This window comes from Erythrolamprus reginae, chromosome 8 (genome assembly GCF_031021105.1).
Source record: "Erythrolamprus reginae isolate rEryReg1 chromosome 8, rEryReg1.hap1, whole genome shotgun sequence".
In the NCBI taxonomy this organism is placed as follows: Eukaryota; Metazoa; Chordata; class Lepidosauria; order Squamata; family Dipsadidae; genus Erythrolamprus; species Erythrolamprus reginae.
The window spans coordinates 11,108,468-11,131,128 of record NC_091957.1 but is presented as its reverse complement, the minus strand read 5'-3'; the positions used below and the strand labels follow the sequence as shown (position 1 = coordinate 11,131,128).

Sequence of the window (22,661 nt, the reverse complement as noted above, 5' to 3'; positions counted from 1 at the left end):
GCAATGAAAAAAAACCCTGCACAGACTTAGGGCTTGGAAAACATTCTTCGCAGAGAGAAACAATGAAACAGCCTACAAGGTAAGAGCTGGGAGGATCATTGGCAGCTAGTTAGGGCTGTAGGGGGGATGGGGACTACATTCAGAGTATAAGACACACCCAAATTATCAGCATCTTTTAGGGAAGAAAAAGGTGTGTCTTATACTCCAAAAAATACGGTATATACAGTGTTCCCTCGATTTTCGCGGGGGATGCGTTCCGAGACCGCCCGCGAAAGTTGAATTTCCGCGAAGTAGAGATGCGGAAGTAAATATACTATTTTTGGCTATGAACAGTATCACAAGCCTTCCCTTAACACTTTAAACCCCTAAATTGCAATTTCCCATTCCCTTAGCAACCATTTAGATTATTACTCACCATGTTTATTTATTAAAGCTTATTTTAAAAAATATTTATTAAAGGCGGATGAAAGTTTGGCGATGACATATGACGCCATCAGGTGGGAAAAACTGTGGTATAGGGGGGGAAACCGCGATGTATTTTTTTAATTAATATTTTTGAAAAAACGTGGTATAGCCTTTTCGCGAAGTTCAAATCTGCGAAAATCGAGGGAACACTGTATTCTCATTGTGCCGAGAGCAGTGATGGCGAACCTTTTTTCCCTTGGGTGCCAAAAGTGTATGCGCATGCACACTGTTGCATGTGTGTGAGTTCCGACATCCATAGTGCAATGCCCCCTTGCATGCCCTGCCCCCTCCACATGCCTGCGCAAGACCCCACCCCACCCCCGTTTTGGCTTCACATCCCAAAACAGTGATGGTAGAGGGGGGAAGCGTCCCATCTCCAAAACTATTGAGGGGGGGATCTGGAGAGTAAGATGTCTACGGATGGCCTGTGAAATTGGAAGCGCCTTTCGTCAAACGCTCCACGGGAAAACTAGATACCTGAAGCAGCCTTTCCCATCATCCTCCTTGATCTCCAGGGAGACTGTAAAGGTGAAGATGTCGCTGTCTGGCATCTCTGGAGTAACAGGGGCGGCGAGAGCGACTTGCTTGGCAGAACGGCGGAAAGCGGTGGCAAAACTGTACAGGATCCGGCTCACCTGAGTGAAGAGGAGGAGGAGGAGAAAGGAAGGAAAGAAGGGAGGGAGGGAGGAGAGAGAGGGAAGGAGGGAAGAAAGGAGAGGGAGGGAGAAAGGGAGGAAAGAATAGAAGGAGCAGTAGTGAAAAGGAAGGAAGGGAGAGCGGAGAGGAGAGGAAAGGGATGGATGGATGGATGGATGGAAGGAAGGAAGGAAGGACAGGGAGAGGGGAGAGGGGAAGAGAGGAAGGAAGGAAGGAAGGAAGGAGAGAAAGAAGGAGATGTAGAGGAGAAGAGAGGAGAGGGGAAGAGAGGAAGGAAGGAAGGGAAGGAAGGAAAGAGAGAATAGAGGGGAGGGAGGAGGGAGGCAGGGAAGGAAAGAAGGAAGGAAGGAGAAAAAGGAGAGGGAGAGGAGAGGAAGGGAAGGAACGAAAGAAAGAAGGAGAGGGGGAGTGGAGAAGAGGAAGGAAGGAAGGAATAGAAGTAGAGGTAGAGGAAAGGATGGAAGAGGGAGGGATAGGAGGAGAGGAGAGGACAAGAGAAGAGATAGGACGAGACAAGGAGAGAGACTAAGGATGGGGAAGGTGGACCTCCAACCTCCCATCCAAACGGAAGGAAGACAGGTCCCGTCACCTGCTTCCAGCCTAGGGACAGGCCGAGGCCTCACCCCAGCTCCACCCACTGAACTTACAGCTTCCTGGATCTCGCACCGGAAGACGTGAATTCTGAAGAGCTCGGAGTTGTAATGGCTTTCGGTGAAAGCAAAACAGTCGCTTTCCGGAGTCCCATCGTGACCTCGCACGCAGAACAGGATCTTGTAAATGGGATAGTTGGCTATTTCGGTGTTTGTTGGAGGCTCCAGCAACCTTTGGGAGGGAAGAAACCCCACGCAGAGGATAAGGAGAGAGGCAACGGGCAGCTTGGCCAAATACTTCCACTTCCGGCTTCATAATTATACTCGTTCATTTCATCCGACATCCGTTTTAAACTACTGAGATACCCACACCACATATTGTGGTGACCCCCAATCAAAAGTCCAGCGCCAATTCTCCCAACAGAGCTTTAAGCTGATTGGCGGTGGAAAAGAAAACACGTGGTTTCTATTTTAAAGATTTCTATTCACATGCATTTTGACAATTTGGGAAACCTACAAAATTACACGTCATTTTCAGAGCAAGTGTTATGCGAGCAATGATCTGTAATTGTTAAAAAGCCACAATATTCTATATGCAAATTAAGAAAAGAGAATGTACAATTCCTACTGTTATTTGAACCTTTATTTCGAGAGAGCCTAAGCCAGTGGTTCTCAACCTTTCTAATGCCACGACCCCTTAATACAGTTCCTCATGCTGTGGTGACCCCCAACCATAAGTCTAGTGCCAATTCTCCCAACAGAGCTTTAAGCTGATTGGCAGGAAGATCAGAGGGACACGCCCACTGTCAAGGCCTGATGGGTCGGATTGTAAAAATATATTCCAAGGCGCCAGAATAGAAGCTTTAGTTCCTAACACCAGGGGGAAATTTCCCTTTTCCTTTTTTGTCTTAGGTGACCCATGTGAAACAGGCGTTCGACACCCAAAGTGGTCCCAACCCCCAGGTTGAGAACCACTGATCTAGGGCTGGGGTCTCCAGATTTGGCAACTTTAAGGCTTGTGGACACGCCGGGGAATTCTGGGAGTTGAAGTCTTAAAAGTTACCAAGTTTGGAGATCCCTGGTTAACTCCCTGCTCCCTACCTTCTGATTCAAGCATTTGTGAATGGTGTGATTGTGCTGACCTGTCTGTTTTTCAGTAATTATGGGTTTTAATTTAGTTTCTCATCATTGGATTTGTATTTTATTGTATTGCTTTTGCTGTTGTGAGCAGCCCCGGGTCCTCGGAGAGGGGCGGCATACAAATCTAACAAATAATAATAATAATAATAATAATAATAATAATTATTATTATTATTATTATTATTATTATTATTATTTTGTGTTGTTTAAGTACTCCGTTTATTTTTATTTTATCACTATAATTGAGAAGCACTGCCCTAAAGAGACAGCAAATCTAATAAATTATTATTATTATTATTATTATTATTATTATTATTATTATTATTATTATATTGTGTTGTTTAAGTGCTCCCTTTATTTTTATTTTATCAGTATAATTGAGAAGCACTGCCCTAAAGAGACAGCAAATCTAATAAATTATTATTATTATTATTATTATTATTATTATTATTATTATTATTATATTGTGTTGTTTAAGTACTCCCTTTATTTTTATTTTATCACTATAATTGAGAAGCACTACCCTAAAGAGATAGCAAATCTAATAAATTATTATTATTATTATTATATTGTGTTGTTCAAGTGCTCCCTTTATTTTTATTTTATCAGTATAATTGAGAAGCACTGCCCTAAAGAGACAGAAAATCTAATAAATTATTACTATTATTATTATTATACTGTGTTGTTTAAGTCCTCCCTTTACTTTTACTTTTATTTTATCAGTATAATTGAAAAGCACTGTCCTAAAGAGACAGCAAATATTATTATTATTATATTATTATTATTATTATTATTATTATTATTATTATTATATTGTTTAAGTACTCCCTTTACTTTTATTTTTATTTTATCAGTATAATTGAGAAGTACTGCCCTAAAGAGACAGCAAATCTAATAAATTATTATTATTATTATTATTATTATTATTATTATTATTATTATTATATTGTGTTGTTTAAGTGCTCCCTTTATTTTTATTTTATCAGTATAATTGAGAAGCACTGCCCTAAAGAGACAGCAAATCTAATAAATTATTATTATTATTATTATTATTATTATATTGTGTTGTTTAAGTGCTCCCTTTATTTTTTATTTTTATTTTATCAGTATAATTGAGAAGCACTACCCTAAAGAGACAGCAAATCTAATAAATTATTATTATTATTATTATTATTATATTGTGTTGTTTAAGTACTCCCTTTATTTTTATTTTATCAGTATAATTGAGAAGCACTGCCCTAAAAAGACAGCAAATCTAATTATTATTATTATTATTATTATTATTATTATTATTATTATTATTTTGTGTTGTTTAAGTGCTCCCTTTATTTTTATTTTATCAGTATAATTGAGAAGCACTGCCCTAAAGAGAGAGCAAGCTTAAAAGTGACATCCCAGAGAGGGCAAAGCCCTGATATAAAGACAGCAAACAGGAAGGGCCCAACAGAGGCGCGAGGCACCACCACTGGTAAGGCCATGCCCTAAGGAAGGTGGGCACATTTACCTTACGGTGCCCTCGGACACATTTGGCACGGAGAGCGTCACGTCCACTGAGGTCTGGCCTTGGCTGCGCAGGATGGCCATCATCCGCAGGGCCTCCACCTCGCTGCGGGGGGCGTTGACGGAGGCGCAGCCCAGGTACGTGAGTTTGCTGAAGACCACGCTGTCCTCGTCGGCCACCGGGGTGAAAGGGCTGGACTCCTCTGAATCTGCCATACACAGACACACACACACCAAAAAAGGAAGGAAAGAGTCAGCGGAGAAATGGAACGAAAGAAAGGCATTTTATCATCGCTGGCTGTAAGAAACGTATAGGGCCTAGGCATAAAATCATTCTCCTAACGTACTGAACCTCCGAACCTTGGTTTCAGGAATAGCAGGTCTTGCCAGGAAGGGATTACAAAACAGGAGGGAACATGACTATGTTTGGATATAAAATTCTTAGGAACGATGTCCATGATGAAATATGGTGGAGTAACAGAAAAACAACCCCATATATGGACAAACAATGGACAGAAAGGAGGGGTGTAAGAAACCTATATAAGATGATCCTTGTAGTTGGGTACTTTACCTTCGGAGGCACCCGGGTACCCTTCCCCGTGACCTCTCCAGGTCCCTGTATGATCATGCCGGTCAAATGTGTTCTATGTTTTCTAAATATTTCTATATTATCTGCATTGTGTTGTTAATAAAGACTTTTGCTTCTATTCTCTTGCTTTTAGAATCTTTCTAACACTGGCCCAAAAGGTCAGTCTTCCATCTGCGGAGCCTCCCCACTCCCCTTCCTTAGAAACATAGAAGACTGACGGAGAAAAAGACCTCATGGTCCATCTAGTCTGCCCTTATACTATTTTCGGTATTTTATCTTGGGATGGATATATGGGGGCATTTTTCCTTCCTTAGCCTTGGTGGCTGCTCACCTCCCTGGGATGGCTTCACCGGGAGCCTCATTTCTGGCTTGGAGGGTCCTGTCACGGAGACGGGGTTGATGGTGGAGGAGGCGGAGGCCTCGAGGAGAACCGGCTCGTCCCCTTCTCCGTCGTGGGAGGGGCTCTCGTCCTCCCTCTCCCGGTCATTTGAAGGGTCCTCCATGGGGGGATCCATTAGGATGTCTTCCAGTTCCTTCTGCAGCTGCTGCTCACTCCCATTTCCTACGATCTGGGGGGAGAAGAGAAAGCATTGGCGGATCTCGGGCAGACACCAATTCAAAGTGCTGGTTATGACCTACAAAGCCCTACATGGCCTAGGACCACATTACCTACGGGATCGTCTTCTGCTTCATGTATTCCAGCAGCCGGTTAGGTCCCACAGTCGGCCTCCTCCAGGTCCTGTCGGCCAGACAATGTCATCTGGCGGGGCCTAGGGGAAGAGCCTTCTCTGTGGCGGCCCCGGCCCTCTGGAACAAACTCCCTTCAGAGATAACGTACCACCCGCTCCCTCCAGGTCTTTCGTAAAGCTCTGGAGACCCACCTCTGCCAGTGGGCATGGGGGCCGTATCGAGATCAATTCCGTCCCTAGCCATGAGTGATTGGTTAGGCGTATTTGGATGTTTGTGTTGGAATGAATGGGGTTTTTATTTTTTGTTTTTTTTAATAGTAATTTTTAATACTGGATTTCTATACATGTGTATTGTACTGTATTTGTTATGTTGTACACAGCTCTGAGCCATCTGAGAGGGCGGCATAGAAATAGAAATCAAATAAATAAATTTGATAGAAATCAAATAAATAAATAAATACATACATAAATCAATCAATCAATCAATCAATTAATTAATTCTGGGCTGAATTGTGGCCATTAAGTCAAGGACGTATCTTTCTCTCTTGATGCTGCTGGCCAGGATTCGCCGGGCTGATGTTAACAAAAAGAATGGAATGGAATAGAACAAGGGATTGAATGGAATGGAATGGAATAGAATAGAATTCCTTATTGGCCAAGTGTGATTGCACACACAAGGAATTTGTCTTTGGTGCAGATGCTCTCAGTGTGCATAAAAGAAAATATACGTTCGTCAAGAATCATGAGGTACAACACTTAATGACTGTCATAGGGGGGGTCAAATAAGCAATCAGGAAACAATATTAATAAAAATCTTAAGGATACAAGCAACAAGTTACAGTCATACAGTCATACGTAGGAGGAGATGGATGATAGAAAGGATGAGAAAAACTAGTAGCAATAATAGTGCAGACTTAATAAATAGTTTGACAATGTTGAGGGAATTATTTGTTTAGCAGAATGATGGCGTTCGGGGGAAAAACTGTTCCTGTGTCTAGTTGTCTTGGTGTGCAGTGCTCTGTAGCGACGTTTTGAGGGTAGGAGTTGAAAGAGCTTATGTCCAGGATGCGACGGGGTCAGTAAATATTTTCACAGCCCTCTTTTTGACTCGTGCAGTCTACAGGTCCTCAATGGAAGGCAGGTTGGCAGCTATTGTTTTTTCTGCAGTTCTGATTCTCCTCTGAACATAAAGAAGAGCCCTGCTAAATCAGGCCAAAGACCATCGGGTCCAGCATTCTGTGTCCCACAGTGGCCCACCAATTGTCCATGGGGATCTTGAGCAGAAAGAGAAGGCAAGACCCTCCCTTTCCCTTGACCCCCAACAAGTGGTACTCAAGGGAATCCTGCCTGCTTCAACCAACATAGAGGCAGCACGTGGACATCCGTTTCAATAACCATCTATAGGCTTGGCATCCATGAATCTGTCTAATCCTGCCTTGAAGCTATCAAGGCTGACAGCTGTCACGACTTCTTCTGGAAGTGAATTCCATATACCAACGACCTTCTGGGTGAACAAATATTTCCCTTGATTTGTCCTCGCTTTCTGACCTATGAGCTTTAGGGAGGGCCCCCCTGTCCTAGTATTGTGTGATGGAGAAAATAATTTTTCTCTATCCACCTTTTCTATCCCATGCATGATTTTATACACTTCGATCAAGTCACCCCTTAAACGCCGTCTTTCAAGGCTGAAGAGACCAAGGCGTTGTAACCTGGTTTCATAAGGGAGGGGCTCCATTTCCTCGATCATTCTTGTTGCCCTTTTTTGCACCTTTTCCAGTTCCACGATATCCTTCTTGAGGTGCGGTGTCCAGAACTGTACACAGTACTCCAAGTGTGGTCTCACCATCGATTTGTACAGAGGCCATACAACACTTGCTGACCCCGATTCCCTTCCTAATCATGCCAAGCATGGAATTTGCTTTTTTGTGTGTGTGTAAAATTTATTTATTTTTTTCAAATATAACAGAAAGAAAAAAAAGACATCCACAAAACATATACATACAACATTTGGCAAACGAAAGTTTCTCCACTTTTTTTTTGAGTGTTCGATCAGAGAATTTTGCTTCTTTCACATAATATTGGTTCTTTAATTCTCTTATTTGACGTGTTGCTTTGCATGAATTTTTAGTTAATTCTTCGCTGTTCTTTCCTTTAACCAGTTGTAAAAGTTTGCCTATATTTTATAATAAATCTGAATCTTCTTTTCCCTCTAATTTTTTGGATAATTTGTCCATTTCTGCACAGTCCAATATTTTTTTAATTACTATATTTTCTCCTGGTGCTTTATCTATTTTCCATTGTTGGGCATATGCTATCCTGGCAGCTGTTAATATGTGTATAACTAAATATCTTACCTCTTTTTCCAGGAGGAGGAGGAGGAGGAGGAGGAGAAGGAGAAGAAAAGGAAGATGAAGAGGCAGAGGAGGAGGAAGAAGAAGAAGAGGAAGAGGAGGAAGAAGAAGAGGAAGAGGAGGGGGAGGGGAAGAAGAGGAAGAGGAAGAAAAGGAAGAGGAAGATAAAGAAGAAGGAGGAGGAAGAAGAAGAAGAAGAAGGAAGAAGACTATTTTATGAGGGGTCCTTGGCATGTTCTGAGCTTTGGGTTTTCTTGCAGACCTTTCATTACCCAACTAAGTAACATCATCAGTGCTAGAAGACATTAGGGTTTGCAGGGAGGAGAAGAAGAAGAAGGAGGAGGAATACAACTGCTATGAGGGGTCCTTGGTGTTAAACCAAAAAATGGAATTTGCTTTTTTTACTGCTGCTGCTGAAGTCGGCCTCGGGCTTGTTGGGTTGCAGAACCGAACCTGACAGTTACAGAGGTGCAGACGACAGACTCAAGACGGGTTACATTTGCATCCCGGCCTCCTGGAAGACGCGACAGGTTTGGGCAAGAACAGCTTGCGCGCAGGGAGCTGGCTTCCTTCTCCGCACCGAGCTGAAGAAGCAGCATGAGGGCAAAGAAAGCAGCCAGATCTCGGGCGTAGGCGAGGGAGCCTAAGGCAAGAAGTCTCCGTGGCCTCACCCTTGCTCCACTTCCTGCCAGGACCTTCGAGTAGTCCTTCCTTGATCCTCACACCTTAGGTCCAGTTAGATTGTGTAAGGCAGCGATAAAAAACCTTTTTGGGTTCGCGTGGCGAAAGGTGTGTGTGTGTTAGTATACAGGGTGCATTCCAAAAGTAATGCCCTCATCACCTCGAGGCTCGACTACTGTAATGCTCTCTACATGGGGCTACCTTTGAAAAGTGTTTGCAAACTTCAGGTCGTGCAGAATGCAGCTGCAAGAGCCATCATGGGTTTCCCCAAATATGCCCATGTTACACCAACACTCCGCAGTCTGCGTTGGTTGCCGATCAGTTTCCGGTCACAATTCAAAGTGTTGGTTATGACCTATGAAGCCCTTCATGGCACCGGACCAGATTACCTCAGGGACCGCCTTCTGCTGCACGAATCCCAGCGACCAGTTAGGTCCCACAGAGTGGGTCTTCTCCGGGTCCCGTCAACTAAACAATGTCGCTTGGCGGGACCCAGGAGAAGAGCCTTCTCTGTGGCGGCCCCGGCCCTCTGGAACCAACTCCCCCCAGAGATTAGAATTGCCCCCACCCTCCTCGCCTTTCGTAAGCTTCTTAAAACCCACCTTTGCCGCCAGGCATGGGGGAACTGAGATACTCTTTCCCCCTAGGCCTTTACAGTTTTATGCATGGTATGTCTGTCTGTATGTTTGGTTTTATAATAAGGGTTTTTAACTGTTTTAATATTGGATTGTTATATGCTGTTTTTATTACTGTTGTTAGCTGCCCCGAGTCTACGGAGAGGGGCGGCATACAAATCCAATAAATAAATAAATGCATTTTTAAAAAGTAATTTATTGAACAGATTTGCACAAACACTTAAAAGTATTGTCCTTGGGCCTCTACACATTTTTTCCAGCGACTCTGCCATGACCGGTACGTGCCCTGGAAAGAGTCTTCGGAGACCTCTCGCAAGGTCTTCGTCACGGCTGATTAGATCTCTTCTATGGATGAAAAACAGGTTCCTTTCAGGACTGGGGACAAAAAGAAGTCTGCTCGGGCAACGTCAGAACTATTGGGGGGGGGGCAGCATTGGCACCTGGTGTTTGGCCAGGAACTCGTGACAAGGCGCGTTTTTCGTCCTTAGAAGAGATGCAATCAGCCGTGACGAAGACCTTGTGAGAGGTCCCCCAAGACGCCTTCCGGGGCGTGTACCGGTCATGGCAGTCGCTGGAAAAAAATGTGTAGAGGCCCAAGGACCGTACTTTGAAGAATTTTAAGTGTTTGTGCAAATTTGTTCAATAAATCCCAAGGCCGAACCCCAAGGCTAGCACACATATCCTCCCTCCCCATCACCAACAATTAAATATCAGTCCAGTTGCCTTTTTTTAAAAAAATAATAAATGCACTTTTCATACATAGAGAGAGAGAAAAAGGGAGAGAGGGAGAAAGAGGGAGAGAAAGAAAAAGAGAGAAAGAGAAGGGGAGAGGGAGAGGAGTGAGGGAGAGAGGGAGAGAGAAAAAAAGGGAAGAAAAAGGGAGGGAGAGAAAGAAAGAGAGGAGGGGGAGAGAGAGAAAAAGAGAGATGAAAAGAAAGAGAAAGAGGAAAGAGAGAGAGAAAGAAAGAGAAGGAGAGGGAGGGGAGAAAGAAAGAGAGAGAAAGGAGAGGGAGAAAAAAAGAGAGAGAAAGAGAGAAAAAGAGAGAAGCATAGGAGAGAGAAAGGAGAGGGAGAGAAAAAGAGAAAGAGAAAAAGAAAAAGAGGAGGGAGAGAGAGAGAAAGAGAGAAAAAGAAAGAGAGAAGGAGAGGAAGAGAGAAAGATATTTCAAGCAAGAAGGCGTGGCTATTTTCTCAAGCCAAGAGAGGCGTCTGTCCAGGCCTCTCTCCCCGTTGGGTCTGGGGGTTACATTCCTCCCTGCCAAACAGCCGCAGCGGCACAGATGCCTTCCGAATGGAGGGGGGGGAGGCTTTTAATGAAAAGCAGGAGGCTTGGCCTGTGGGGCTGGGTAGCGGGTGGGTGGAAACGGCTGGGAGTTGCTCGGCAAGCCAGGGAGGCCTGTGCTGCTGCTCTCCGCTGGGTTTCGTATGGGGGGAAAAAGCCTCGCGGTAAGAATTGGCAGCTGGGGGGGGCAAGGAAGACGGGAGGAGGCGGAAACAGCCTAGAAGGGAGAAGCGCTAAGGGGAGCTTGCCAGAGAGGCTGGGGTGGTGGTTGTGGGGCTCCCTTCCAAGAGGAGCCTCACCCAGCTGCGGCCGCCATGAAGCTGGACAGAGAGAGAAAGAGAGAGAAGGCCTTGGCCTCCATCCATCCATCCATCCATCTCATCTGTCTATCTACCTACCTACCCACCTCATGCCCTTATCCCCTCGAGGTCCAACTACTGCAGTGATCTCTACATGGGGCTACCGTTGAAGAGTGTTCGTAAACTTCAAATCGTCCAAAATGTAGCCGCGCGAGCAGCTTTGGGCCTTCCAAAATATGCCCACATCTCTCCATCGCTCCGTAGACTGCATTGGCTGCCGATTGGTTTCCAGACACAATTCAAAGTGTTGGTTATGACCTATAAAGCCCATCATGGCATAGGACCAGATTATCTCCAAGACCGCCTTCTGCCACACGAATCCCAGCGTCTGGTGAGGTCCCACAGAGTTTGTTTGTTTGTTTGTTTGTTTGTTTATTATTTAGATTTGTATGCCGCCCCTATCTGAAGACTCGGGGCGGCTCACAACAAGATAGAACAAATCCTAAATAATCCAAATAACTTTAAAATATTTAAAGATTTAAAAGAACCCCATATACTAACAGACACACACACAAACATACCATGCATAACTTGAACATGCCCGGTGGAGGTGTTTCAATTCCCCCATGCCTGACGGCAAAGGTGGGTTTTAAGGAGTTTACGGAAGGCAGGAAGAGACCCTGGTCTCCTCAGGGTCCCGTCAACCGGACAATGCCGGCTGGCAGGGCCTAGGGGAAGAGCCTTTGTGGCAGGCCTAAGTCTCTAACTCAAAATCGTGGCTTCGGCCTGACACTACCCCTCTTTATCTACCTGCCTATCTCTCTCTACCTCTATTACCTACCTCTCTTTCTCTAAATATGTACCCCACTTTATCTACCTGCCGATCTCTCTCTACCTCTACCTCTTTCTCTAAATACCTACCCCTCTTTATCTACCTATCTCTCTCTACCTCTATTACCTACCTCTCTCTTTCTCTAAATACCTACCCCACTTTATCTACCTGCCAATCTCTCTCTACCTCTACCTCTCTCTTTCTCTAAATACCTACCTCTCTTTATCTACCTATCTTTCTCTACCTCTATTACCTACCTCTCTCTTTCTCTAAATACCTACCCCACTTTATCTACCTGCCAATCTCTCTCTACCTCTACCTCTCTCTTTCTCTAAATACCTACCTCTCTTTATCTACCTATCTTTCTCTACCTCTATTACCTACCTCTCTCTTTCTCTAAATACCTACCCCTCTTTATCTACCTGCCAATCTCTCTCTACCTCTACCTCTCTCTTTCTCTAAATACCTACCTCTCTTTATCTACCTATCTTTCTCTACCTCTATTACCTACCTCTCTCTTTCTCTAAATATCTACCCCTCTTTATCTACCTGCCAATCTCTCCTTACCTCTACCTCTCTCTTTCTCTAAATACCTACCCCTCTTTATCTACCTATCTCTACCTCTACTACCTACCTCTCTTTCTTTAAATATCTGCCCCACTTTATCTACCTATCTCTCTCTACCTCTATTACCTACCTCTCTTTCTCTAAATACCTACCCCTCTTTATCTAACTATCTCTCTCTACCTCTATTACCTCCCTCTCTCTTTCTCTAAATACCTACCTCTCTTTAACTACCTCCCTACCTACTTACCTATCTACTACCCCTCTCCCTCTTTCTCTCTGTACCTCCCTACCTCTCTCTCTCGCTCTCTTGACTGAGGCCTGTAACTTCACTTCCACTCTTCCCCGAAGTGAAACAGTCAATGTTACGGGTGACTCGCAAGCTCAAACAGCTTCTCTTCGACTGCGCCTGGTTCAGATAAGCAGCAAAAACCGCTGGGGGAAGGATGCATGCTTTCCAAAGATTCTGTCCAGGCTGAACTCTCCCTGCTGGCTGGTTGAAGCTTCCTACGACAAGCGGAACGTAAACACAACACTCCTGGGTGCACCCAGAAGAGAAGTAGAGAGCCGGGTCGGTCAGCCGCCTTTCTCCTCCACGGCTTTCCCGAGAGGGCCGCCCTTCGTCCTTTTCGGCAGCAAACACAATTCCTTCTGAAACCGACTTGGCGGCTTGGAGACAGGGAGGAAGCCAGGAGACAGGAAACATCTGGTCAAGGGGCAGAAGGGGCTCACCGACATCGGGGCCGATTCCTTCAAGGTCAGACGCAGGAGGCCAGCCAAAAACTCTGGCTGCAAAACGAGGGCAGGGCTGCAAGAGTTATCTCAGCTGAGCAAACCAACCCAATATTTATTTGCAGTTCTGAAAACCGGTCTTACGGCAAACAAGGATTTCTGATACTTCAGCCATTGGGGAATCACGCACCCCAGCCAAGGGTGGGCTGCTGCGCGGACCAGGGTGTGTGTGTGTGTTGCATGCAGTGGAGTATTGACAATGGAGCTCCACCCCAGAGCATCCAATTTGCACCAAAAGATTTTGAAAGAAAATGCAGGGCGTCCTCTTTGGGCAAGCCTCTGCGTTGTTCCCCGAAAGCGTTTAAAAAAACCCAAAGCCGGAGATTCTGCTACAATCAAAAGTGTCTAGGAAAACTATGAGGAAATAAGAATTAATTCTATGTGATCTGGGTGTCTGCCTCTCCCTCCTTTCTGAATAGTACAGTGGTCCCTCTACTTAAGAATTTAATTCGTTCCGTGACCAGGTTCTTAAGTAGAAAAGTTTGTAAGTAGAAGCAATTTTCCCCATGGGAATCAATGTAAAAGCAAATAATACGTGCAAACACATTAGGAAAGAAATAAAAGCTCAGAATTTGGGTGGGAGGAGGAGGAAGAAGAGGAGGAGGACAGTCACTGCCGAAGGAAGAAAGTGAGGTGAGGGGAATAAAATAATCCAAAACTTTAAGGCTTAAAAAAAAGAAGAAGGACTGCCCAGAGCAAACGGAGTGTTTCTTTTCTCTGGGAGCTGGCAAAGGTTTATTCCCTCTCCAAGCGCCCAGAGAAAGGAAAACGCTCCGTTCGCTCTGGGCTGCCAAAGCTTCCTTAAGTGCCACCAAAAGGCTCCTCTGGCAGCCCAGAAAAGCCCAAGATGGCTGGGATTAAAGGGGAATGGCAAGAAACTGGCCAGGCCTTCATGCTGCTCTCAAATTTCCTGGGAAATTTTTCCAGGCTTGGGTTCTTAAGTAGAAAATGGTTCTTAAAGAAGAGGGGGGGAAATCTTGAACACCCAGTTCTTATTTAGAAAAGTTCTTAGAGCCGTTCTTAAGTAGAGGTACCACTGTATTCTCTAGAACAGTGTTCCCCAACCTTGGCAACTTGAAGATATTTGGACTTCAACTCCCAGAATTCTGCAGCCAGCCTCCAAATATCTTCAAGTTGCCAAGGTTGGGGAACACTGATCTAGAACAGAGGTCTTCAGAGCGGGCTGGAGAATTCTGGGAGTTGAAATTCACAAGGTTTTTTTTTTGGTAAATTTAATTTTCCTCCACAAAATTTCCATATATGTATACTGCTCAAAACAATAAAGGGAACACTTAGACCAGTGTTTTTCAACCAGTGTGCCGAGGCACACTAGTGTGCCGTGAGACATGGTCAGGTGTGCCGCGAAGCTCAGAGAGAGAAAGAAAGCAAGAGAGAGAGAAAGAAAGCAAAAGAGAGAAAGAGAACAAGAGAGAGAGAGAGAAAGCAAGAGTGAGAGAAAGAGAACAAGAGAAAGAAAGCAAGAAAGAGAGAAAGAAAGCAAGAGAGAGAGAGAAAGAGAGGGAGGGAAGGAGAGAGAGAGAGAGAGAGAAAGACATAGAAAAAGGTAGGGAGAGAGAGAGAGAAAGAGAGCAAAAAAGAGAGGAAGGAAGGAAGAGAAAGAAAGAGGGATGGGGAGAGAAAAAGAAAGAGGAAGGAACGGAGAGAAAGAGGGAGAGAGAAATAGAGTAAAAGGGAGGAAGAGAGAGAGAGAATTTTTTTTTGTCCAAACTTTTTTTAGCCCCACCCCACCCTGCTCAATGTGCCCCAGGGTTTCGTAAATGTAAAAAATGTGCCGCGGCTCAAAAAAGGTTGAAAATCACTGACTTAGACAACACAATATAACTCCAAGTACATCAAACTTCAGTGAAATCCAACTGTCCACTTAGGAAGCAACACTGATTGACAATCCATTTCACATGCTGTTGCGCACATTCAACTTTGTACAGGACAAAGTTATTCAATGAGAATATTTCACCCATTCAGATCTAGAATGTGTTCTTTGAGCGTTCCCTTTATCTTTTTGAGCAGTGTACAGTGTTCCCTCGATTTTCGCGGGTTCAAACTTCGCGAAATGGCTATACCACGGTTTTTCAAAAATATTAATTAAAAAATACTTTGCGGTTTCCCCCCCTATACCACGGTTTTTCCTGCCCGATGACGTAATATGTCATCGCCAAACTTTCGTCTGTCTTTAATAAATATTTTTTTAAATATACTTTAATAAATAAACATGGTGAGTAATAATCTAAATGGTTGCAAAGGGAATGGGAAATTGTAATCTAGGGGTTTAAAGTGTTAAGGGAAGGCTTGTGACACTGTTCATAGCCAAAAATAGTGTATTTACTTCCGCATCTCTACTTCGCGGAAATTCGATTTTCACGGGCGGTCTCGGAACGCATCCCCCATGAAAATCGAGGGAACACTGTATATATATATCAATGCATATTCCTTAAAATATATCAGGAACAAATGTAATTATACATTTTTACCCAGTCGATCATAATTCAATATCCTATTTTGCATCTATTTGTACTATCATTTATCAGTCTGTTTTTCTTCCCTCCCTCTGTCTCCATCTCCTCCTTCTACCTTCTTAATCCTTCTCTCCCTTTTCTATTTCCCTCCTCTTCTTCCTTCCTCTTTCTACTTCCTCTTTCTCCCTCTTTACTTTTCCCGGAATGATTCATATCCTAATTCATCTTATATTCAACAGACTGATAACATATTCCTGTACTTTAAAATATTGGTCTCTCTTCTAAAACCCTAACCTTTTGTATCATTTCTATACATAAAGCCTCCTTAAATCTAGTTTTGTCACATTTATTCTCCCTTTTTTTCTGATATGTTCATTCTATTTTAATTTCTATGAATATTCCAAAAGAGCCGGGGTGGTGTACTGATTAAGAGTGCAGCACTGCAGGCTACTTCAGCTAACCGCTAGCTGTACTTCAGCAGTTCAAATCTCACCACTGGCTCAAGGTGGGTAAAATGAGGAACCAGATTGTTGGGGCAAGAGGCTGATTCTGCAAAAACTGCTTAGAGAGAGCTGTAAAAGCACTATGGAGCGGTATACAAGTCAAAATGCTACTGCTATCCATTTATACTCATTTTCTAGCCAATCACAAAAATCGCAGCATCACAAAAACACGGAAGTCCGGAGGTGGGGTTTCGAGGACTTCCGTGTTTTTGCGATGCTGCAATTTCGCTGAGGCTCCCCTCGCTGGGAAACCCCACCTCCGGACTTCCGTTGCCAGCGAAGCACCTGTTTTTGCGCTGCTGGGATTCCCATGGGAAAAGACAAACTTCCCCCAGTGCTAGGAACTAAAGCTTCTATTCTGGCGCCTTGGAATATATTTTTTACAATCCGACCGATCAGGCATTGACAGTGGGGGTGTCCCTCTGACCTTCCTGCCAATCAGCTCAAAGCTCTGTTTGGGAGAATTGGCGCTAGACTTATGGTTGGGGGTCACCACAACACGAGGAACTGTATTGAAGGGTCGCGGCATCAGAAAGGTTGAAAGTCACTGGATTAAGTGAATCCCAGCGAATCCTTTTGACTTGGCTGGCCAGGTCACAAAAGGGGATCCCATGATCCCAGGACACTGCGGATCGCAAAATAAAAAATAAAAACCTCTGCGCATCGCCAAGGCTTCTGAGGGTCTTTTTCGGGAAGGGATGCATGCACATGCAAAATGTACACTGGTGATAAGCAGCGGGGAAAGTAAGTAGAACCAACTCCTGTCGGGAACTTGAAAAACGGCTGAGTCACTTTTTTCCCCAGCGCCACTGTTAAATTCAAACAGTCGGTAAGGAAACGGTCGCAAGTTGAGGACTATCTGCGAACCCCTTCTGGGGGGGAGGGTGTTTCTCCAGCTGCGAATCTGTGGGAGCAGCCTCCCAGCCCTTGGATGGTCTTTGGCTGACATTCCTGGCGTGCCAGAAAGCAGGCGGATGAGAGGCAAAGTTTTGGCTGGTTTCCAAGCCGAAAAAAAGCATTTGCGCTTTGCAAGGCCTGAAGTTTTTCCAAAGTCTGCCGTTCCTTTTTTTTCCAGGAATATTAAGGAGTGGGGGAGGTAGCACTGGCAAAAGTGATACGTCCAAGATAATCTTCGCTTAGATTAAAAATAATGAGATAATAAAAGTTTGAAGAATTTAGAAACAAGATAATAGAAAGAAACTGTCAGTCTGTTCCAATAAATCAGTGGTTCTCAACCTGGGGATTGATTAGAAAGAAAGATAGATAGATAGATAGATAGATAGATAGATAGATAGATAGATAGATAGATAGATAGATAGATAGACAGACAGACAGACAGACAGACAGACAGACAGACAGACAGACAGACAGAGAGATTGATAGGTAGGTAGGTAGGTAGGTAGATAGACAGACAGACAGATTGATAGGTAGGGAGGGAGGAGGGAGGGAGAGAGATAGAGATAGGTAGGTAGGTAGGTAGGTAGGTAGATACAGTGATTCCTCATCTTACAAACACCTTGTCATACAAATTTTCAAGATACAAACCCAGGGTTTAAGATTTTTTTGCCTCTTCTTACAAACTATTTTCACCTTACAAACCCACTGCCACTGCTGGGATGCCCCGCCTCCGGACTTCCATTGCCAGCGAAGCACCCGTTTTTGCGCTCCTGGGATTCCCCTGAGGCTCCCGTCCATGGAAAACACAGAGCTCCGAAGGTGAGATTTCAAGGACTTCGGTGTTTTTGTGATGCTGCGGTTTCACTGATGCTCCCTTCACTGGGAAACCCCACCTCCGGACTTCCGTTGCCAGCGAAGTGCTCGTTTTTGCAATGCTGGGATTCCCCTGCAGCATCGCAAAAACACAGAAGTCTGGAGGTGGGGTTTCCCATGGAGGGGGGCCTCAGGGGAATCCCAGCAGTGCAAAAACGGGGGCTTCGGCTGGCAAAAGGGGTGAGTTTTGGGCTTGCACGCATTAATCACTTTTCCATTGATTCCTATGGGAAACATTGTTTCGTCTTACAAACCTTAAGAACCTCGTCCCGGAACCAATTAAGTTTGTAAGACAAGGTATCACTGTATATATATATATATATCGATAGGTAGGTAGGTAGATAGATAGATAGATAGGTAGATAATGGATGATAGATAGATAAGAGATTAGATAATCGATGATAGATAGATAAATAGATGAAACAGAGATAGAGAGAGATGCTGGGTGATAGACAGACAAGCTTACAGAGAGAGAGTAGATCAGTGGTTCTCAACTTGGGGGTCAGGACCTTTTGGGGGGTTGAACAACCGTTTCACAGGGGTCGCCTAAAACCATGGGAAAAGACAAATTTCCCACAGGGTTAGGAACTAAAGCTTCTATTCTGGCGCCTTGGAATATATTTTTTATAATCCCACCAATCAGGCGTTGACATGGTCTTCCTCCTCCTCCTCCTCTAAGTCAGAACCTACTGTCATTGGCATCTCTGCCACCTCTTGTAGTCTTTCAGGTTCATCCATGTCTATCTCTCACTCACTCTCACTCTCTGCATCAGCTGGCAACACCACTGGCCCAGGGTACCAAGATGGGCCTGGCTCAACCTACTCAGAATCTGTCATTATTAATAATAATTAATAATAATTTATTAGATTTGTATGCCACCCCTCTCCGAGGACTCATTACCAGAGTTAGACAAGGACCATTCACAACAGATAGTAATTGGACTGAAGTCAAAGCAAGATATTTTTGGCGGGGGTTTTGTATTAATATGTTTGGTTTATGTGGATGGAATTATTTGATGTATGGTGAAGAAAAATAAAAAATATTTTTTTAAAAAAAACAACCCAACCCATTTCCCGAGGCACCAAATATATAGATCTATCCTAATCTCCCTTAATTTTCAAATTCAGCAAAAAAACATGTGACATATATGTCACAACCTTTTTTGCTGAATTTGAAAATTAAGGGAGACTAGGATAGATCTATTTCGGCCTTATTTTGGCCTCATCAGCTAGCCATACCCACTGGGACTTGAACCTGCAACCTTTGCCTTGTAAGGCAGAGAATTATCCTCTAGGCTACAGTATCCAATCCCTTCAGCTCTGCACCAACGAAAGGTTACATATTTTTGTGTCAAATCACCCTGGTGTATTGCAGGAACATAACAGGCAGTTAATTTTATTGATAGCCGACAATTCTATCTGTATGTGTCACAAATATATACCCACTCTTACCTTCAACCCTGTCTTTTCGTCATCGCTACCGTTATTGGTGGAAGGGGTGTCGTCGCCTTGCCTGGAAATCAAGACAAAATCTTCGCTGTTGAGGGTCGAAACCGAATCGGAAGACACGCTGATTTTGCCCACCGAGGCCTTGTCATCCATTTCTTTTTTTTGCGGAAAAATAGGGGGATCGTAGGTGACCTGGAGGAGGAAGGACCTGGAAGACACAAACAGCACAAGAGTCAAGGTCACATCGTTTTCAGGAGGGCTCAGGGGTTCCTCAACGCAGGTTCCCTCCAAAAATCAAATTCTAGATAGCCATTGCATTTAGACTTATATACCGCTTCTATTCTATTATTTCTATTTATTGGATTTGTATGCCGCCCCTCTCCGTAGACTCAGGGCTGCTAACAACAGTGATAAAAAACAGCATGTAACAATCCAATATTAAAACAACTAAAAAAAAACTTATTATAAAACCAAACATACATACAAACATACCATGCGTAAATTGTAAAGGCCTAGGGGGAAAGAATATCTCAGTTCCCCCATGCCTGACCCCAGAGGTGGGTTTTAAGAAGCTTACGAAAGGCGAGGAGGGTGGGGGCAATTCTAATCTCTGGGGGGAGTTGGTTCCAAAGGGCCGGGGCTGCCATAGAGAAGGCTCTTCCCCTGGGTCCCGCCAAATGACATTGTTTAGTTGACAGGACCCGAAGAAGGCCCACTCTGTGGGACCTAACCGGTCGGTGGGATTCGTACAGCAGAAGGCGGTCCCTGAGTTAATCTGGTCCGGTGCCATGAAGGGCTTTATAGGTCATAACCAATACTTTGAATTGTGACTGGAAACTGATCGGCAACCAATGCAGACTGCGGCGTGTTGGTGTAACATGGGCATATTTGGGGAAGCCCATGACTGCTCTCGCAGCTGGATTCTGCACGATCTGAAGTTTCCGAATACTCTTCAAAGGTAGCCCCACGTAGAGAGCATTACCGTGGTTTTGCAACCCTCTCTAAGTGGTTGACAAGAGTCAACCTCTTGCCCCCCAACAATCTGGGTCCTCATTTGACCCACCTCGGAAGGACGGAAAGCTGAGTCAACCTTGAGCTGAGATTTGAACTGCTGAACTACAGCTAGCAGTAGCTGAAGTAGCCTGCAGTGCTGCACTCTAACCACTGCGCCACCCCAGCTCAGATGTTTGCGGAGCTGGCGCCAAAGGATTTAGAGCGGTCCTTGGTGGACTCTGTGCTTGGGGGTTTTCTTGCAGACATTTTGTTATCAAACTAGGTAATAGCATCAGTGCTCCAAGGGAGTAGGGTTTGGCAGAGGGGAGGAGGAGGAAGGAAGGAAGAGAACTGTGGGGTTCTTGGTGATCTTTGACCTTGAGTTTTTTTCTTGCAGACCTTTCATTACCCAACTAGGTAACGCCATCAGTGCTAGTCATCATTTGGGTAATGGAAGGTCTGCAAAAAAAATAAGGACGACTCGGAGTATTATGAAATTTAGGACTTCTTTTACAATTCGTCGGAAAGGAGGAAAAGAAAATAATATAATGATAATAAATAAATAAAATATATAAAAATGTAAAGGAGGCTATATTTGTCGTGACGGAGTTGTAAAGATAAGATACTATTGGGGGGGGAGAATAGTAGAGAAATATGTAAGTTACAAATATATAAATTACTGTGTGTGTGCTTTGCTGGCGCCCGTAGCTCACACACCTGCGCACAGATTAAAAACATGCAGAAATAGAAGATGTGGCATAGGTCGCCACTACCAGTTTAGCTGAACTGGTAGAATACCACCTCTGATGCTCTTTGGATGACCTGCATGTAGTTCATTGCAGCTTCTGGTGCATGCTCAGAGAGAGGCAAGTCTGACTCAATCAATCCACAGGGCGGAAACCACAAATAAATACTATATTTTTCGGAGTATAAGACACACCAGAGTATAAGATGCACCTTAGTTTTGGAGGAGGAAAATAGGGGGTGGGAAATCTGTTTACCAGGTATTCATCTGGCTAGCGTCCTTAGTCTGGTCAGTTTCAGCATATTATTTTATCCCCTGGTTAGGGCTGGGGGAAAAAACCTTATTCAGAGCCAGTAGCAATGAAAAAATGGCTGCAAAGACTTAGGGATGGAAAAACATTCTTCGGAGAGAGTAACAATGAAAAAGCCTGCAAAGACTTAGCGGTGGAAAGCAATGAAAAAAGCCTGCAAGCTAGGAAAATTGTTAGTGCCTTGTTAGGGCTGCGGGGGAAAAGTTTTGAAAAAGCTACATTCAGAGTATAAGACGCACCCAAATTTTCAACCGTTTTTGCAAAAAAGGCCCATTTTTCACCCGTTTTTTTGCAACAACGGGGGTGTTTTTCTCTTCGGCCAGCCCCCAGGAGCACTCTGCAGACCTCCCTAACCCTTTGCGCACACCAGTTTTGCAAAAAATGGGTCCATTTTTAGTAAAAATGGGATGCAAGGGCGGGGCTTTCGGGAGGCCAAAAATGGCTGTATTTGGTGTAGAAGATGCACCGACATTACCACCTTTCTTATTCTCCAAAAAATAGAGTAAATTTCAATGTCCACAAATAGAATATTAAAAAATCAAAAGAAAAACAAACCAGCAAAATCCAGGTCATGAGAGTTAGTAATATAATTAACTCCAGATAAGGCTGGTGCCATGATGGGGCTGATCTCCAGACACAGATATAAAAAGCCTGAATCTACTGGTGGATTACTTCATCCGGCTCCTTTCTAAAATCAGAGATACAAAGGGGAACTATTTACCGGCAGAATAAAACAGTCCGTTTTCTGTTTTAAAACATGAGTGGCAGAATTTAACCACTCCCGGATTATCGCGTATTAGAAAAACAATGGCTCAACTACCATATTTTATTAGTTATTTTGACAGCTCTTAAATGGCTTTGAACGCCTATCAGGAAAGGAGGAGAGATTCTGAGTCACATATTGTACATGCATGTTTATTATCTGGATGAGGAAAATGCAATTTTTTTTGCTTGTTTTTTTTACACAATAGCCTTTTGCAATTTCTGAGGGTCATTACGTAATGTTTGAAACTCCAAAAGCGTTCAAGAGTTCCCCTTCAGTTTTCTTAACTTTCAAAACCGCAAATGGCAACCCTGGTTTTAAAAAGAAATATGTCGAAATGGATTTAAGCAGTTCTTTCCAATCCTACTGGCCTCCGAGATTGTCGTTCCTGCGCTGACAAAAGATTTTGAAGATGGGATATCGTTACACAGGGTGTTCATTAATATCAGCAATAGTCACATTTCACAATCACTTTTTGAAGCATTTGTCAATGTGAGTCGCCCCAAAAAGAGCGACCCCAACAGATCACAGGTATTAGTAAAAGCACATTAAAGTTCATCCGTTTTATTAAATTTCAATTGCAAGAGC

At 43.9% G+C, this 22,661-nt stretch overlaps 1 protein-coding gene across 1 annotated transcript in view; it reads right to left on the bottom strand.

The window, feature by feature from the left end:
• RABGAP1 (RAB GTPase activating protein 1) overlaps positions 1 to 22,661 on the bottom strand; it is a 94,856-nt gene that overhangs the window by 69,006 nt on the left and 3,189 nt on the right. The window contains exons 2-6 of the mRNA XM_070758842.1: positions 19,266 to 19,470; positions 5,273 to 5,510; positions 4,357 to 4,561; positions 1,770 to 1,944; positions 943 to 1,100 (exon numbers count right to left, since the gene is read on the bottom strand). Of these exons, the coding sequence (XP_070614943.1) occupies positions 943 to 1,100; positions 1,770 to 1,944; positions 4,357 to 4,561; positions 5,273 to 5,510; positions 19,266 to 19,415 (926 nt within the window). The 5' untranslated portion in view covers positions 19,416 to 19,470. The remainder of the gene's footprint in view (positions 1 to 942; positions 1,101 to 1,769; positions 1,945 to 4,356; positions 4,562 to 5,272; positions 5,511 to 19,265; positions 19,471 to 22,661) is intronic.